The sequence below is a fragment of the Carlito syrichta genome, unplaced genomic scaffold, assembly GCF_000164805.1.
Source record: "Carlito syrichta isolate Samal-C Ts95f unplaced genomic scaffold, Tarsius_syrichta-2.0.1 Scaffold304560, whole genome shotgun sequence".
NCBI classification, from domain to species: Eukaryota; Metazoa; Chordata; class Mammalia; order Primates; family Tarsiidae; genus Carlito; species Carlito syrichta.
In genome coordinates, this window is record NW_007248656.1 from 69,788 (window position 1) to 87,849 (window position 18,062).

At 49.2% G+C, this 18,062-nt stretch overlaps 1 protein-coding gene across 2 annotated transcripts in view; it reads left to right on the forward strand.

The window, feature by feature from the left end:
* The window catches only part of LRRC27 (leucine rich repeat containing 27), a 51,603-nt gene extending 34,729 nt beyond the window's left edge, over positions 1-16,874 (forward strand). For both annotated transcript variants that reach the window (XM_008060222.1, XM_008060221.2), the window contains 3 exons: positions 4,568-4,686; positions 6,737-6,866; positions 16,458-16,874. In XM_008060222.1, coding sequence (XP_008058413.1) covers positions 4,568-4,686; positions 6,737-6,866; positions 16,458-16,610 — 402 coding nt within the window. In that variant the 3' untranslated portion in view covers positions 16,611-16,874. The remainder of the gene's footprint in view (positions 1-4,567; positions 4,687-6,736; positions 6,867-16,457) is intronic.
* The last annotated feature ends 1,188 nt before the right edge of the window (positions 16,875-18,062 follow it).

Below are 18,062 nucleotides of genomic sequence, written 5' to 3' on the forward strand. Positions count from 1 at the left end.
GGATCGCCGGAGCCCAGCAGGTCGAGGCTGCGGTGGCCAGGAGCTGCCACTGCACTCCAGTCTGGGTGACAGAGTGAGACTCCAACTAAAAAAAAAAAAGAGCTGTGACTGGGGTTGGGGGAGGAGGGATAGCGTCAGAGTGTGCACTTCTGATTCCTGAGACTGTCACAGTAAGAGTACATGCACTGAAGAAGCTGTGTAGCTTCTTAAGGAAGAAAAGATATCTTTTCTAGAAGCATGCCTATCATGAGATAGACCAGTTCAGTCAGCAAATGTCGTTGGCCTGCTCATGCAGGGAGGGACAGGGCACAGGGCCCTGCCCGAGGGAGCTTGTGTGCTAGTAGGGGAGCAGGCACTGAGTGGGTAGTGGTGATGGACAGGCAGGCTGTGTCGCGTGCTGGGAGGGAAGGTGGTGGCGAGCAGGGACGCTGTGGTACCTGGCTGCTGTCATGTACACCCCACACACCCTGGATGGGGCAGCCGAGTACGTGGTGGGGAGGGGCCATCCTCCCAGGCCTGTGTCACTCCAGATGCTGGCAGAATATTCTGTGTGGCCCAGAACAGGATACTCAAAGTCAAAGGGGAAATATTTGTGCCTAAACATTGAGATCTAATATATTAGGAATGGTTACACATTGATTCTTTAAAAATCAAAGAATCCAGTTTGAAAAGCAAGCAAAAAGTGTGGCAGGCAGTTCACCGAAGAGTAATTCCAAATGGCTGTAAATACAAGAGAAGGTGCTCGGCCTGCTTCGGAGATGTGGGCTGGACATGGTGTACCAGTTGCCTGTGAGGTCGGCAAGAAGGAGCAGAGTGATGATGGAGTATGGGAAGGTGGTGGAGCGTGAGGCAGCCATGAGGGGGCACGGGGAGGCGGTGACGGAGCACGGGAGGGAGGCTGTGGGGTGGCTGCTCCCACTCACTGCTGTGGCAGCTGTCACCAGCTGCTCAGAAAATGCCTGTTGGAGTTAAGAAGGTGTACTTACTTGAGCATGTTTAGGAGTCCGTTGCACAGAAGTAAAAGTGAAAAGGTCACAAGCCTATAACGTGCACAGGTATGTGCTTCCAAGTTGTGGTAGAGGGACTGCATAGCAGGGAAGCGCCCCACCGAGGGCCTTGTCCCTGCTGCTGGGGAGGGCCGTCTCCAGCCAGTCTCCAGCCCGTGCTGGCTCCCTGCGGCTGGGCAGGAGGACACAAGAGGGCGCCACGGCTCCACGCCGGGCTCTGGGCTGCTGCTCGAGTGGAGCCCCGGCGTCAGCAGCACCATGGGGCCAGGCGGGGTGAGGTGAGCCTGGGGAGGCCCGGGGGCCGCTGTTCTGCGGCCTGGCCCTGGCCTCGGCTGCTCGGTCCCTGTGCTGGTCACACCCGTGCCCCTTCGACAGCACGGGGAGTCTTGAGACTCCAGCTGCCGAAATGGCTCCCAAGATACAGACCTGCTGGCAGCCTCGCAGGAGCGTCTTGATTTATCACCCACTTGGTAAAAAGCCTGGCATTTCTGCTTTTCATCTTGCTCAAACCGGCAGCTTTGCCAGTGACTTTTGAATCCATGTTCTGGGCCTTAAGACCAGCTGCACATTTGACACTCAGGATGCAAACCTGGCGTAGCGCCCTCAGAGCTGCAGAAAGGCATCCTGCTCTTCATTTTCTCGTGTTTCCTGTCCCTGCTTAAGTCTTTGCTTCTTCATCAGAGAGCTGGATATTTGAACAAGCCTTCCTTCTCTGTCTCTTATAGTAGCAGCAAAGTGTGGCTGGATGGGCTTCTTTCCAAATACATGCTTTTCACATTTTTAAAAATAAAATTAAATGTCTGACTTGAAAAGAAACAAAAACACCTACTGGATTTAGCATTTGTTCTTTTCTTTCTGTTGGAATAATCTTTGGGCAAATCCTGATTCACTGAAAAGGTGCCAGTTCTCAGTCAGCAGGGAGCGTTCTGCCGCCTGTGGCCCTGCATCCTCACTTCTCTGAGGTGGTGAGGGTGATTCCTGCGCCTCGCTCCTCCCTCCCTGGTTGTTCAGCACCTTCTAAGTGTCGGGCATGGACTAGTCAAACTGGTGATCAGACAGACGAGGTCACAGCCCTGGAAGTTCAGTTAGAGGAGAGGATGCCAGGTAAAACAGTTCTCGGCGTCATTAGGTAAACGCTGTGTTGGCCCTACCGACCTCCACACCGCAGGACCCCGGTAAGCGTCTCATCTCTCCTGTCCCCCAGGCCTCGTGGCTGCCTGTTTTGTCATCCTTTGATCTCTGACAGTCCCCAGACACAGACACACGCGTGCACGCCTGTGTGCACATGCACACACACAGCCCAAAGGGTCAGGGCGGGGTTGGTTTGGCTCTCAGGCTTGTCCACGGGGGCAGCAGCGAGCAGCACCTGTGTGCGCCCCCTCCTGCCCAGGCTGCTTATCTTGGCAAGTGTAGAGTTTTGTCTGTCCTTCTCCCCCCCTCCCCCCGGCCTCTGGCGCTGAAGCTGCACAAACAGATCAGGGGCCCCCCGGGGCAAGGTGGCGCCTGCGGAAGGCTGCAGTGACTGGAGCCGGAGGGAGTGCCGGAACACGAGGGCAGCACAGGCTCTGCGTCCTCGGGAGGGAAAGGGAGTGAGCACATCACTAGGTTCATCCGGGGACCCTGAGCAGAGCAGGGGAAGTGCAGCTGGGCAGACAGCTTTCCATCGGGCAGGTCCCAGGCAGAGGGACGTCTCCGAAAGACTAACTCAGAGTGGGCGTACCTGCTCATGGGAGGAGGGAGGGCTGGGGACCACCACTGCTTAGGAGGTGGTTTAGGGGAGCAAGGAATCTGACCAGATGTGATGTGGCACACGGAGGGAGGAGGGGAAGGGTTTTCCAGGATCATGGGGCCGGGAACACCAGGGAAAGGGTACCAGGCATGCTTCATTTCTGCGCCGTGACCAGAAATGGGGACAAGGGACAGCATATGAGACAGAGATGAGGAAATCCAGATGAGGCATGCTAAGGCCCAGGTGACCAGAAATCTATGTGGTAGTGTCTGCAGGCCATTAGAAATAGTGAACATCCTAGCAATAGTAGTGCTGTCTGAACACACACAGCACAGTGCTATAACTTAGAAGTTTTAAGGAGTTTGTTGCGTTTTCAGTAAATTGCCAGGATCTATACATTGTTACCAAGAGCATGTTTTCCTCCCTCCCAGGCTGAGCCGCCCTTGCTACAAGCTGCCCCCATGGCCATCTCCCAGACCCAGTAAAATCTGCACACATCAGACTGAGCCAGTGAGTAGGAAAGGCTAGGAATATATCCTTTATGCAACGCTGGAAAGTGGCAGTGACCTGTTGACCAAACTTTCAACCTGCCGTCTAGTTTATTCGGCCCCAGGGCTCGTGGACCCACATAGAAACCATGGTTAGCTGCCTCTGATTTTTGGGGGAGGTGGACGGCTAGTTAGTGGGGTGCAGCTAAGGCCTGCCTTCTTAGATACGTTTGGAAGTTGCATGTTTTACTCGGAACTGCAGTGGTCTTTATCAGAAAAAAACAACACTAAGAACTGCTTCCAGATTTTCAGTTTATTTGTGCCAGTTTATTAAGCCATTGATCTAAGATCTGTAAACTTTATGATATAGGCTTTCTAACTTATAAGACTTTTTCTAGCTGGGCTTGGTGGCTCAGCCTGTAATCCTAGCACTTTGGGAGACTGAGGTGAGTGGATTGCCTGAGCCTGCAGGTTCCAGACCCGCCTGGGCAACTTGGTGAGACCTCATCTCTACAATAAAATAAAAAATTAGCCAGGCGTGGTAGCGCACGCCTGTAGTTCCAGCTACTTGGAAGGCGGAGGCGGAAGGATCGCCGGAGCCCAGCAGGTCAAGGCTGCGGTGGCCGGGAGCGGCCACTGCCCTCTAGTCTGGGCGACAGAGTGAGACTCCAACTCAAAAAAAAAAAAAGACTTTTTCTGTTTTTCTCACTTTATTTGTATTAGCATTTATGTATGAGCTTGAAACTAGTGATTAAAATCACTAGTTTAAAATATCCCATCTGTAGGAAAATCTTGGGACCCATATCAAAGAGTGTGCTTTATATCCATCACGTTAACAGAATTTCAGGGGATTACCTGCAGCAGCCTTCTAGGCCTACCCGGGATCTCCTCACTCTGCACTGCTGATCAGACCGATGAGGTCACAGCCCTGGAAATTCAGTTAGAGGAGAGAATGCCAGGTAAAACAGTTCTAGGCGTCATTTAGGTAAACGCTATGTTGGCCCTGCTGACCTCCACACTGCAGGACCCCAGTGAGAGTTTCATCTCTCCTGTGCCCCAGACCTCATGCCTACCTGTTTCTGTCATCCTTTGATCTCTGATCCCCGAACACAGACACACGTGTGCACACCTCCTACCCCAGCCTGGGCTGTTGTGGAGGCTTCTGAAGAGATGTCCAGACTGAGATCTGAGGTGGGAACAAGAGTTAGCCAAGGCGTAGGGTGATGACCACAGTGCACAGAGACTGTCCCCCTCTAGACGGCCACTGGTCCACCTCTTCATGGATGAGAGAAGCCAAGTGTGTCTGCTGGGATTCCTGAAATCGTGTTATTGCATTCTCCTAGGCGACATCAAAGATTCCCTTTGCCACAGATCTGATAGATGATGGGAAAATACCAAGGAATCCATTTGGGACAACAAAACAGAGCAAAGAGAAACCTTCACGAACAAGCAGAGAAATGAGGTTGGTAACTGTGGTTGTGATCCAGTCCTTCCAGGGGAGCTGCTGCCTCCCCAGGCCATCTCATGTCCTGAGTTCTAATCTCACGTCTTCCAGCCTTGGCTTTCTTAGACCTGACCTGCACGGTCATTTAGGCCTCCTCGTGATGGATGCTGTGCAAGGTAGCAAGGATGGCTGTTGACACAAGCAAAGGGTATCTGGCCAAGATAGTGACCATGGGAGGGAGGAACACTTGAACCCAGCGCTTGAAACACTTTAGATTTTGAGTCTCTGGCTGGGTGGCGGCCAGGCTGCTAGGCAGGTGGCACTATCATCCCCAAGAGAGGTGAGCAGCTGCTGGTCCATCCGGGATCATCAGTGGGCCACACTGGGGCCTGGAGTTCAGGAGAGCAGGGAGGGATATGCAAGAAGTCTGATGCCAGCCTGGGACTGGCACATGGGAGAGAGCAGCAGCCAGAGCCTCGCCCTTGGATTGAGGAATAGGGATGGACAGAGCAGGTGGGCTGAGGAGGACTGAGAGTGGCGCAGGGGTTGGGGGGCGTCCACAGAGCAGGGCACTCGCCACAGAGCCTGGCACACGGAGAGCAAAGTCGGGGGCACAAGGATGGAAGCTGGGTCCCTGGGTGCCATCGAGGCGAGGTGGAGGGCTTAGGTGTGAAGGAGGGAACAGAGCTGCCTGGGGTCCCGGGGTGTTAACCCTTCTCGCCTCATCAGCATGCCTCCCTTTGTTTTTCCCGTGCTCACAACTTTTGTAGCTGATTTAGCATCTGCTCCCTGGGAATGAACACTGAGCCCCTCATCCTCCCCAGCTTCTCTGAAACCGTGGTGGGTGTAAAGACCACCCCAAACTAAGCCTTGCTGCCAGGGCACTTCACACACTGGCTCCCTGGCTGGGCCCTTTTTGCTAGGCTCAGGAGCCAGAGCAGGAGGGAGCCATGGAGCCTGAGCCTGGGAGGCCTGGGCCCGGTCCCTGGTCCCGCTGCTCAGCCCAAATGTCCCACACGGCTCCCCACTCAGTCTGTGCAATGACCCCTGGGTCCCCTGTGTGACTTGAGAAAGCTGGTGGAAAGTTGAGCTGAGGAGGAGTGAGATGTGGGAGCAAAGGGCAATGTTCTGTTTCTGCAGAGTTTGTTTCTCACAGGTGCCGAGAATGTTTGGGGATAATCTCAAAGGTCAGATAGGTTGGGTTAACTCCCCAGCCACGTGAAAGCAGTTTCAACTAAAACCATTCAGTCTAAAACATTCGAGTGTTCTCTTTCGTCCTCCAGGGGGTCTATATTGCTGTCATTGGCCTTTAAAAAACCTCGCCCACCAACCCCCCATCAACCTGGGCACAGTGAGAACCAGGAGTCTGGGTCCTGACACAGTATGCACCCTGCTCTGGGGGCGGTGTTCTGCAGTCATTACGAGGATGCTGCGTTCTTTTTCACAGTTATTCTGGAGAGCAAGCGCAGTCAGCACAAATCCTGCAGCTGGGGGTCAGGTGGTCTTCAGGGAAGCTTGTGCTTACGGGTGGACCCCACACCCCAGGGCTCTATGCTTACATCGACTGAAGTAGACCATGCAGCAACAGATTATTGGGTCTCTTTCTGCCACTCTAAGTCACTGTATCACTGTATTTAAAATCAAAGAAAATCAATCCCAAGTCCCAACGCTAACAGGAAAAATGTGTTTATAATCCTAATTTATTATAATTTTTCCATTCCTCTATTTAAGCATTTGGTGAAACTGTGTATTTCATGTGAAAATAAAGACATGCTGTTCTCCTGCATGAGGGACAGTGTGCAGTGTCCTAAATGTGCCCTGTCTTAAATAATGTTTATACAAAGTATAGTGTGTGTTCCGGCAGCTTCGAAACTACTGAAGCAGGGATGGGAGAGGAGCCCAGACTCCAGGGGGTAGTGACTGGAGGAGGATGGGCGTCTAGGAGGCCAGGGTAACCATGGCGCAGCCATGGGAGTCTCAGGACCGCAGCCAGATTAGAAGAGGATTGCTAGGACTAGATTAAATGTGGGCATTTTCCTTATTGTTCGGTTGCCCTTTGTTTTCTCAGTGCCCTCCAAGAGGGAAATTTAGAAGAGAAGATAAAACAGCACATACAGCAAATGCATGAACGAAGACAAAAGTTCCATGGGGCGACCCCACTGGAGGAAATAAAGAAGGCTGACCAGGACTTGGAAACTGTAAGTATTGGTTGGCTCCATATTAAAAATTGTTTTATTAAAAACGAAGGGAACTCGCTATGCCTTTTCAGAACATGCATTCTCTAAAATTGTTGGAATGTGTTGAATGTGTCTTCTAGTGTCGGGCTGTCCCAGAATAACGGTTGGGCAGACAACAGGAAATCGTTAAGTCGAAGGTGTGAGCCCTCAAGTGTGTCAAGCCACTTGATGGGACCTCAGCATCTCAACATATGGTATCTGATGGCAGGAGCAGCAGCCTAGTGGCAGAGACTGGGGACCAGTCCACCCCACTCATCTGCGGGGTCCTTCATACTCAGCAGAGCCCGACTGTGGGCCCAGGGCTGGGCCATGAAGGATGCTGCTGTGGAGAGGGCCTGGCCACAGCAGCCTGGACCACCATGGCTGCCGCCTCAGTGTCTGCACAGGGAAGACTGATGTTCACGGAAATCACACACTCCTGCCCCAGAGCCTCCTATGCAGAACTGCTTGGGAAATCTCTCCTGAATGATTTGAATTTTAACTGTCTTCCCACCGAGCCACTGATGGCAGCCGTCAGTTCAACAGATATTGATGAGCACCTGCTGTCTTCCTGGAATGTCCTGGCTTACGAGAGTAATGCAGTGATGAAGGACCTCCTTTCTCCCTGACTGATGCATAGCCAGCCCATCCAGGTAGCTAGAGGACGCAGCTGCCCTCTTGGGCAGCGGACATCTGGACACCTGGCTCCTCACCCTTCTCACAGCCAGGAGAGCATTGGGCTGTCCTCCCAGGCGACCCAAGGCCCTGGTTTGTGGGCTGTTCCTGGTTGGCGTGCCCTGACCTGAGGCAGCAGCTTCTAGCCCCTGCCCCAGGTGAGGCTGGTACTGGGCTGTGTCCAGGCTGCCCAAGAGCAAGCAGCACTGTCATGGGCCAAAGTGGTCCCTGCTTTCCTGTGCGCACACACGTCGCAGGTTCCATCTGTCCTGGAGCCCAGGAAGGGCTGGGAGAGGGGAGTGAAGGCAGGGCAGGGGTCCCTCATGGAGACCCCTGCCCAGTGCGACTTTGACCTTTCTCCTCAGATCCCCTTTCTCCAACGTGAGAAACTTTTAATGAGCCTTAGGTAAGTTTTCAACCTCTCTAAATCTGGCGTTTATGTGCACACTCTTGCCCCTGGGCACCCAAAACCCTACCTCGTGAGGCTTCAAAGCATTTGTGTCTCAACCCATTTTTCAGATTATGGACTCAAAAGTCTATTTGAGCATCTCTAAGCCCATAGATTTGGTAACTTCAGTGAAATAGATGAATTCCTTGAAGGACGACATCTGCCAAAACTTACAGAAGTAGTAGACAATCTGAATATGCCTGTATCTGTTGAAGAGATTGAACCAAGAATTAATAATCTTCAAAACAGAAAGCACAGACCCTGGTGAATTCTACTAAACATTTAAGGAAGAAATTATACCAGTTTTCTACAGTCTCTTCCAGAAGATAGAAGCAGAGGGAAAACTTCCTAGCTCGTTCTGTGAAGTGAAAATTACCCTAATGCCAAAGCCAGACAAAGATTACAAGAAAGGAAAACTATAGACCAATACCTCTCATAAATGCAAAAGCCCTCATCATTCACAAGTTGAATCCAACAACGTATAAGAACACCTACACGCCATAACCAAGTAGGATTCATTCTAGATGTTCAAGGCTGGTTCAACATTCAAAAATCAATTAACGTAATCCATCACATTAACAAGCTAAAGGAGAAAAATCACTTGGTTATATGCAGAAAAAGCATCTGACAAAACCCCAACAGCCATCATGATAAAAACTTCTGCAAACTAGGAATAGAGAGGAGCTTCCTTAACTTGATAAAGAACATCTACAAAAAACTCACAGCTAGCATCATGCTAAATGAAGAGAAACTAGAAGCTTTCCTCCTAAGACCAGGAGCAAGGCAAAGATGTCCCTCTTAGCACTGCCTTTCAGTGCTAAATTGGAACTCCTCTCTAGTGCAGTAAGACAAGAAAAGGAAAAAGAGGTGTACGGATCGGGAAAGAAGAATTAAAACTGTCTTTGTTCTCAGATGACGTTATTATCTATGTAGAAATTCTCAAAGAACTGACCCCCAAAATTTCTGGAACTCATAAGCGATTATAGAAAGGCTGTAGATTATAAGGTTAATATACAAAAATCAATCTAATTCCTGTTTACCACAAATTGACATGTGGAATTTGAGATCCAGAACATAATGCCATTTACGTTACCACCCCAAAAGTACTGAGTATAACTAACAAAATGTGTATAAAATCTCTATGAGGAAAACTATAAAACTCTAATGAGAGAGATCAAAGAAGAACTAAATAAATGGACGGATAGTTCATGTTTATGAATAGGAAGACTCAAGATTGTTGAGAGTCTGTTCTTCCCAACTTGATCTTTATTTAGATTTAATGCAATCACAATCAAAATCTCAGCAAATTATTTTGTTGGATATTGAGAAATTGTTTCTAAGGTTTATATGGTGAAGATAAGTAAGACCCAGTATATCCAACAGAGCATTGAAGGAGAGGAACAAAGTTGGAGGATTGACACTACTCTAAGATTTACTATAAAGCTGTAGTAAGACAGTGTGGTTTTTGTCATAAGAATAAGTAGCATGGTGGCTTACACCTGTAATCTCAGCACTTTGGAAGGCCGAGGCAGGAGTATTGCTTGAGTCCAGAAGTTCAAGACCAGCCTAGACATTATAGCAAAACCACATCTGTACAAAAAAATTTTAAAAAACATAGTGATATGTGCCTATAATATCCCAGCTACTCAGGAGGCTTAGACAGAAGGATTGCTTGAGTCTAAGAGGTTGAGGGTATAGTGAGCCTTGTTTGCACCACTGCATTCCAGCCTGTGTGACAGAGTAAGACCTTTGTCTCTTAAAAAAAAAAAAAAAATGGCCGGGTTCAGTGACTCAGCCTGTAATCCCAGCACTTTGTGAGGCCAAGGCGAGTGGATTGCCTGAGCCTGCAGGTTCAAGACCAGCCTGGGAAACTTGGCGAGACCTCGTCTCTACAATAAAAAAGCAAAAATTAAAAAAAAATTAGCCAGGTGTGGTAGTGTGCACCTGTAGTTCTGGCTACTTGGAAGGCTGAGGTGGAAGGATTGCTGAAGCCCAGCAGGTCAACGCTGGAGTGGCCATGAGTGTGCCATGGCCCTCCAACCTGGGCGACAGAGTGAGACGCCAACTCAAAAAAAAAAAAAGAAGTCGACGATGACAAAGAAGAAGAATAGACAATATAGTAGCATAATAGAAAGCCCAGAAATAGACCCCACATACAAATATAGTCACCTGATTTGACAGAGAAGCAAAGGCAACTCAATAGAGAAAGGATAGTCTTTTCAACGAATGGTACTAGGACAACTGAAAAAAAAAAATCTAGATACCGACCTTACATCCCCATTCAAAAAGGCATTCAAAATGGATTATAGACCTAAATGTAAAATGTGAAACTATAAAATTTTTGCAAGATAACATAGGAGAAAAACGAGATGATCTTGAGTATGGTGATGACTTTTAGATACAATATCAAAAGCAAGTTCCATGAAAGAAATAATTGGTAAGTTGGACTTCATTAAAATCAAAACTTCTGTTCAGTGAAAGACACTATCAAGAGAATGAGAAGACAACCCACAGACTGGGAGAAAATATTTGCAAAAGATATACCTGATAAAGGACTTTTATCTAAGATAGCTCTTAAAAAGTCAACAGTGAAGAAATGAACAACCCAATTAAGAAATGAGTTGAAGTTCTGAACAGATACCTCACGAAAGAAGATATACAGATGACAAACAAGTATATGAAAAGATGCTTCACATCATATGTCATCAGGGGAATGCAAATTAAAACAACAAGATGCCACTACACAAAAAAACCCCAAAGCACTCACATCAAATGCTGGGGAGGCTGTGAACTGAAAGGAACTCAGGAGCTGCTGGGAATGCAAGATGGTACAGCCACATTGGAGGATAGTTTGGCAGCTTCTTACAAAACAAATCTTACTCTTACCATACAATCCAGAAACCACACTCCTTGTTGTTTACCCAAAGGACTTGAAAACTTATGTCTATACAAAAACCTGTATGCAGATGTTTTTAACAGCTTTATTCATTATTGTCAAACTTAGAAGCAACCAAAATGTTCTTCAGTAGGTCAACGGATAAACTGTGGTACATCCAGACAAGGGCCATTATTTAGCACTAAAAGGAGATGAACCATCAAGCCAAAAAAAGATAAGGAGGAACCTTAAATGAGTTCTTTCCGATGAGGAATCTTTCCGATGAAAGAAGCCTGTCTGAAAAGACTACACATACTCTGCGTTTCTATGACACTGGAAAAGGCAAAACTGTGGTTTACAGGGCCTGGGACTAAGGGATAAATGGGCAGCGCACAGAGGATTTTAGGGCAGTGAAGCTGCCTGTATGAGGCTGCAGTGGGGGACGCAGGTCTAACCCCACAGATGGTACACCTAGGGTGAGCCCTCCTGTGAGCTGTGGACTCTGGGTGGTAGATAACGATGTACCGGTGTAGGTTTGTCAAATGTACGCTCCAATGTGATGAAAACGGCTCTAAATGAATAAAGTCTATGATTTTTTAAAAGTCTATTTGGAAACCTGAGAGCTGGCTCTTATGTTCCCCACTGTTTTCCTGTGTACCCCCTTCCCTGAGGCAGGAGCCCAGACCCCCCTGGCTATCCCCAGAGAAGAGCAACGAGACCACAAGAAAATGACCTAGCAGGAAACCAAATGCCCATCTCAGCCCAGGTCCATCTCTTCACCAACTTTTATATTTACTTATGAGTGACATAGTGCCATTTCTTTCACAGGTCAGAAAACTGAGACTCAAAGAGATGCTATTAAGTGGTGGAACTTTGAGTCAAGCCCAAGTAGGTCTGAATACAAAGCCTGTGTCCAAAACCATACAGTCTCCTTGTGAGTTCACGTTATGCCTGAATCCTTGTCCTTGTGTTTTTCTGTGATTAAAAATCACCTGCCAGGTATGATGTCTCAGCCTGTAATCCCAGCACTTTGGGAGGCTGATGCAGGATTGCTTGAACCAGGCTGGGCAACATAATGAGACTTCATCTCTACAAAAAAAAAATTAGCCAAGCATTGTGGTTTGCACCTGTAGTTCCAGCTGTTCGAGAGGCTGAGGCAAGAGGATCACCTGAACCCAGGAGGTCAAGGCTGCAGTGAGCTGTGATTGTACTACTGCACTCCAGCCTAAGAGACAGAGTGAGACTCCAACTAATACAAAACAAAGCACACAAAAAATACCCATGTCAAGTTTCTCATGAAGCTCAGTACGGCACTGAGCTCTTGCTTCATGCCTGGCTTCGGGTGGTCACCAAGATCCAGGGAGGAGTGTGACATGCTGCCCCTGCCACGGAGACAGGGACATAAACCACCCACTTCCCTCTGACAATAGGCTCTGGCAGCCTCTGAACTTGGGCAGGGGTGTCTGTCTTCCAGGAAGACGCCCACGATGGTGGCTGCCTTTCCTGCAGCCCTGGTTTAGAAGAGCCAGAGATGGTGGGTTTTAAATTCCCAGGAATGAACTGGGAATCAGCTGATCTTGCCTGGGGGTAGTAAGCTATGTGGAGATGGTGGCATAGCTGTCCTGAAGCCTGGCATTCATCCTCCACCCTGCCGCCTCTCCTGGAGGGCTAGGCCAGGGGCTGGGGAGAAGGGACTCCGAGATGGAACAGAGCAGCATGGCAGGAACAGCAGTGCCGTCTGATGGCTTCAGTTTTAGGAAACAATCTAAATGATTGTGTTTTTTCTGAAATTTGCCTTCTAGGGCCTGGACCTCCTCTAGGCTCAGTCCATTTCATATGACCATCTTTTGTCTGCTGTCTACACGGGACCACTAGCAAAAAAGAAAGCACTGTGTTCTCTCTGTACAGTCCAGCGAGCTGATAAATGCAAGCCAACCCTGCTTGCCAAGGAAGTCCCGGGCTTCCTTGGAATTGTGAGTCTTTCCTGCTGCCTCCACAGGCCCCCTGGCAGGGCACGAGCAAGCCCTGTGGCTGCATGGGAGATGGGCCCTGGCCCGGGGCTGGGCTGTGTCATACTGCCCCACAGGGAGTGTGGAGCATTTCAGGCCAGCCAGCTCCTGCAGCTGGAGGTAGGCATGCGATGTGGGAGACAGTCTGTGTGTCTGGAGAGGATGATGCAAGCTCACACCCAGCCCTTGGAAGCAAGCAGAGTTCGTCTTGTTCCTCCAGCTTCCCAGAGCATCTGTGCAGTGCCACACGGCATGTAGAGCTAGTGAGTCGTCGTCTGCCGCATGTCATATGCCAGGAGCACCTCTCCGTGGGCTGGGGAGCCCGGCCTCTGGGAGAAGGGGACGCCAAGCGGTGGGGGGCTCTGGAGGCAGGCCCGTCAGCCAGGAGCTTGCTTTTGATTAGAAGGCTAGACTGATGGGAAGCAGATGTTTACACAAGCCAGCCAACCAATCTGGCCCTCTCAGGTAAACACGGCCCATTTTGCACATAGATTAATTTGCACTCTGCCCTCAAGCCCTACCAAAGTGACAAGAAAAGAAGCAAAACCAGTATCAACTCCTCAGAACAGAGGATGGAGAGGACACACTGCTTGTAAGGAAGTTGTCTTTCCTAGCAGAGCCCTAGGTTTTAGCTGAACACAGGCCCTTCCAGTACAGGCCACATTTTCCAGTCTCCCCTGCAGCTAGACAAGGGCATGTGACTACATTCTGGCCAACAGGATATGAAGGGAAGATGTGTGTGAACTTCCTGAGCTTTGTCCTCCCTTCCCTCCCAGCTGGAATGCACACATGATGGCAAAGCCTTGGCAGACCCTGAGGTGAAAGCCATATATTGAGAATACAGAGTAACAGTCTGCAGGAGAGCCTGAGTCTCCAACACAGGGAGCTGTCTCTCAGGCTGCTCCACCGGGTTTTCAGCTGCTGTCATCTAGGCCTTTGGTAGATGAGCCTGGATCCTAGCACTTACAGAGGCCAGCATGATTTTGCAAGAAGAAAGCCACGTAGTGGTACAACATTAAGAACCTGCTGAGATAAATGCCACTGAGATGCAAGATGATTCATTCTACAGAACCCAAAAAACAACAACGCAGGAATAGAGAACTAGCAGAGGGACTGAAAGTTGAAAGTCTGTTCCAGATCAGGTTAGGTCCCAGGTCCCCTTTCCTATTCTGCTCAGCCCTCTGACTCCAGCGGCCCAGGAGACTAGGGTACCTTTAGAGAAGCTAGACAACTGGGTACCACAGGTAGTGATTTTGGCCACATGCTGCTTCCTGAACCCTGAGAAAGAGAATGTGCATGGCCATCCAGGAGGGCAGCCCAGCTGGCTCTGCAGATGCTTTGAGAGATCAGTGCACCAAGATGAAAGCCAGATGGCCAGTCTTGTGCAGAGCAGCCAGCAGCCCACCCACCAACATCCCCGCAGAGTCACTGGTATGGGGCCTCAGTCTTGGGTGTGCCTGGGAGCCAGAGATCACCTGGCTTCTGAGGAAAGCCCCAGTGAGAAGGAGAGGCAAACAAACCTGCTGGAGAAGTAAGCTTGGGGTAAATGGAGACATTATTGGAAACAAAATTAAAAACTGCAAGCGAAAATTAAAGTCCTCTGAGCAGTAATAGGAAAAAGTGTTCCCATCAAACACGGCAAATTGTTATAAAAGGTGAACACACAGGTAACCAATGAGAACGCTTGGAGGCAGGTTAAAGATGGGACAAGAATTTCAAAAACTTAAAAATTAGTAGGTGAAATGGAGTAAATCCCCAAGGAAGTAAAACATAAAGAAAAAGAGAGAGAGAAAATTGAGATAAGACTAGATAAAAGGAATAATTAGAGGATGGCTGGAGAGGCTTAGCCTCTAACGGGCAGGGGTTCCAGGAAGAGGGTCGAGAGCAAGCAGAGGGGAGAAATTAATGGAGGAAAAATGCAAGAGAGTTCCACAAGCGAATATGTTTCCAGACCGAAAGGCCCACCCTGTGCCGGCACCACAGCCCAGAACCCCGAAGTAGGCAGGACGGATTCCAGAAGATCCCCGGAAGGGAGAGCAGATCGAGCCACGCAGGACCAGGAGCTGGGAAGGGAATCGGACTCTGGGTTCTGCACTCAGATTGTGAGGTCAGGGGAGCACACGACGGGCACTCTCAGATGCGAGGCACCCAAAATGCGACTTCCCGCGTGGCCTTTCTCTGTAGAAAGCGAGCTGCCACAGCTAGGGAGCCGACCACGAGGGAGGAAGACAGGCGCCCCGGAAAAAGGAGGGAGCTGCTGGGGAGGGAGGAGCCCATCAAGGGTCTCTTCAGGGGAGATGAGGTCAGTCTGAGGATTTGACCGAGTGGCCAGGTGTGGGGAGGAGTTTAGCAGCTTGAGAGGATTTAATGACAGACATGTAGAAAACAAAGTAAAAGCCGGCTTGGTGGCTCAGCCTGGAATCCCGCGCTCTGGGAGGCCGAGGTGAGCAGATGACCTGAGCCCACGGGTTCGAGACCCGCCCGGGCAACTTGATGAGACCTCATCTCTAAAATAAATAAAAAATCAGCCGGGCGTGGTAACACGGGCCTGTAATTCCGGCTACTCAGAAGGCTGAGGTGGAAGGTCAAAAAAAAAAGTAAAAATAAAACAAAGTAAAATGTTTAAAAGGAGACCGTTATTCCACAAATACACCTTTCTACAGGTGACAAAGTGTCAGCGACTGCCTGTTGGATGAGTAGCAGTTATAATGCTGGAAATCCTGAGTGGTGCCTCAACCCATAATTGTGATACAGCTGTACTGGGGAGGGAGAGGGTCTAGGAGCCCCCGGGCTGCCTGGACTGAAGGTAGAGATCCTGCCTGGGCCCCCAGGGAGACAGGAAGGATGGAGGGAAAGGGGAGCAGGAAGAGCCTGGGGCTCCTGTCCTTGGGGAGAGCTCACAAGGGTCACAAGGCAGAAGCGGGAAGAGCCCACCTCTCGGCTGCTGGTGACTTGACTCCACCTAGGACGCCCGGTGCCACATCCTTGGGAGTTGGCTGGGGAACATGGAATTTGGAACAGAAAGCATGCACCTGATCCAAGCTCAGCAATTTCCTTCCCCTGTTAGGAACCCATGATCCTCGGTTTCTGTGTCCATGGGGTGAGGGTGGCACTTGTGGCTCTGCCTGCCTCTCAGAGCAGTTATGAGTCTCAGGTGGATCGTGATTGTGGCGATGGGTACCGGCAAGCCTCCTGGGCTGTGGTACCAGCCTCAGCTTTGTCTGCAGGACGCTCCCTGCTTCTCTGTTCAGCTGTCATCAAATGGCTTTTATTCAGACTACCATCTGCAGAGAACACCTGTCGTGGGCCTGTGGAGGATGCAAAGATGAGTAGCCGTGCGTCTGCCTCCAGAGGGGGATGTCATTATGAAAGCTGGCGAGAGCAGGCTTCACAGGCCCCACTGCAGAGGGGGCCGTGCCGTGATATGGCCCGCCAAGGCGCCCTGGGGAAGGCTCTGCTCTCCCAGATGCCTTGGGCTCCACGCGGAGTCTGTGAGCCAGAGAGGTGGTGACATCCTGAGTCCTGCCAGCCTTTCTAACTTTCATCCCCTCCTTTTCTCCCCAAAGGCCAGAAAGCTACAGGATGAAGTAATGAAACTAAAAAAAAAATTGGGATCGACCTTGAACAAAGAGCATCAATTTTCAACTCTCGCTGGAAACCTTTGGCTTGGCCCACCAGCATCACGGTCCCAAAGTATATTTTTTGATACGAAACATTAAGAATCAGGAAATGTTTACAAATACCAGTGACAAACAGTGACTGTACTGATGGAGATATCTTCAGACATGAGAAACGGTGTCTTGTTTTTCTCAGGTGTCTTTGCTTGTTGGAGGTGCGGGGGGATCAGGATTAAATGTTATTATGGTGTATTTCACAGACAGCCTGGTTTCTGTCTTGTTTTGTTTTGTTTTAAAAAATCTGTTCCTTTACTGAGGCTGTAGAACGTTTAAGCTGCATTAAAAGAAAGAGAATACTGTGAACAAGCCACCTTGTTTTCATTTTTATCAGTGTATTCCTGCCAGTTCGTGTGACAGAATGTCTGATGTCAGCCCCTGCCTCTCTCCTTCTCCTCACCCTGGAACCCTAGACACAAACGTTATCATAGCTGTTGCACTTACTTGCTTTTGTGTGGGAGAGAAGGCCCCTTCACCTGAATTCTGCCAGAAGTTCCTGCAATGACATCTTTGGCCAGGAGGGAGGGGAGGGATGAGCCAGAGAGGGCCTGGAGGGACATTTACCACTTCTTCCTTGGCCTTGACCCTTCCTGGTTGCTGAGCATTCAACCTACACATGGGACAGTGAAATCCAGCCCAGGGCACATTCCTGCCCGGCGGCGGGCACCCCTAACCTTCCCACCAAGGGTCAGCCCTCTGTTTAAAGTTCTCTGCCCAGGCTGCAAAGATTCTTTGTGACTTGGTCTCTTGTGCTGAGTGTGTGACTGGATCTTAAAAACATCTTAGATTTCTTTGACAGATGTAAGACTATTCAGATTTTCTGTTTCTTTTCATGTCCATTTTTGGAAAATATGTTTTTCAGTGAGTTTTTTCATTTCATCCAAGTTGTCAAATGTATCAGTGTAAAGATCTTCATATTTCTTCATTATCTTTAAGAGCTATAATAATGTTTCCTTTTCCATCCTTGACATTGTGTTCTCTATCACTCTTGCTAGGGATTTACCGATTTTATTCATCTTTTCACAAAAATGAATCTGGGGCTTCCTCGAGTTTGCGGTGTATGTTTTCTATTTCACTGGTTTCTGCTTTTCCTTCTACTTTTCACTGGTTTCTGCATTTCCTTCTACTTTCTTTAAGTTTAGTTGGTACTTAGAGATAAATTTATCACTTTTAAACCCGGGTATTAGGAAAGAAGAAATGTATAAAATTGATCATCTAAATTTTGAATTGAAGAAGCTAGAAAATGTATTAGTTTTCTATTGCTGCATAACAAATTACCCCCAAACCTAGCAGCTAGAACAACAAAAAGTTACTATTTCGCACAGTTTCTGAGAATCGAGAATTGTGGAAGGGGCTTATCTGGTATTTCTGGCCGGGGTCTCTCATGAGGCTGGGGTCCACCATAGGCTGAGGCTGCCACTCGCTTGAAGGTTTTGCTGGGGCAGGGCTTCTGCTTCCAAGCTACTCACCTGGTTGTTGGTGAGATAACATATTCTC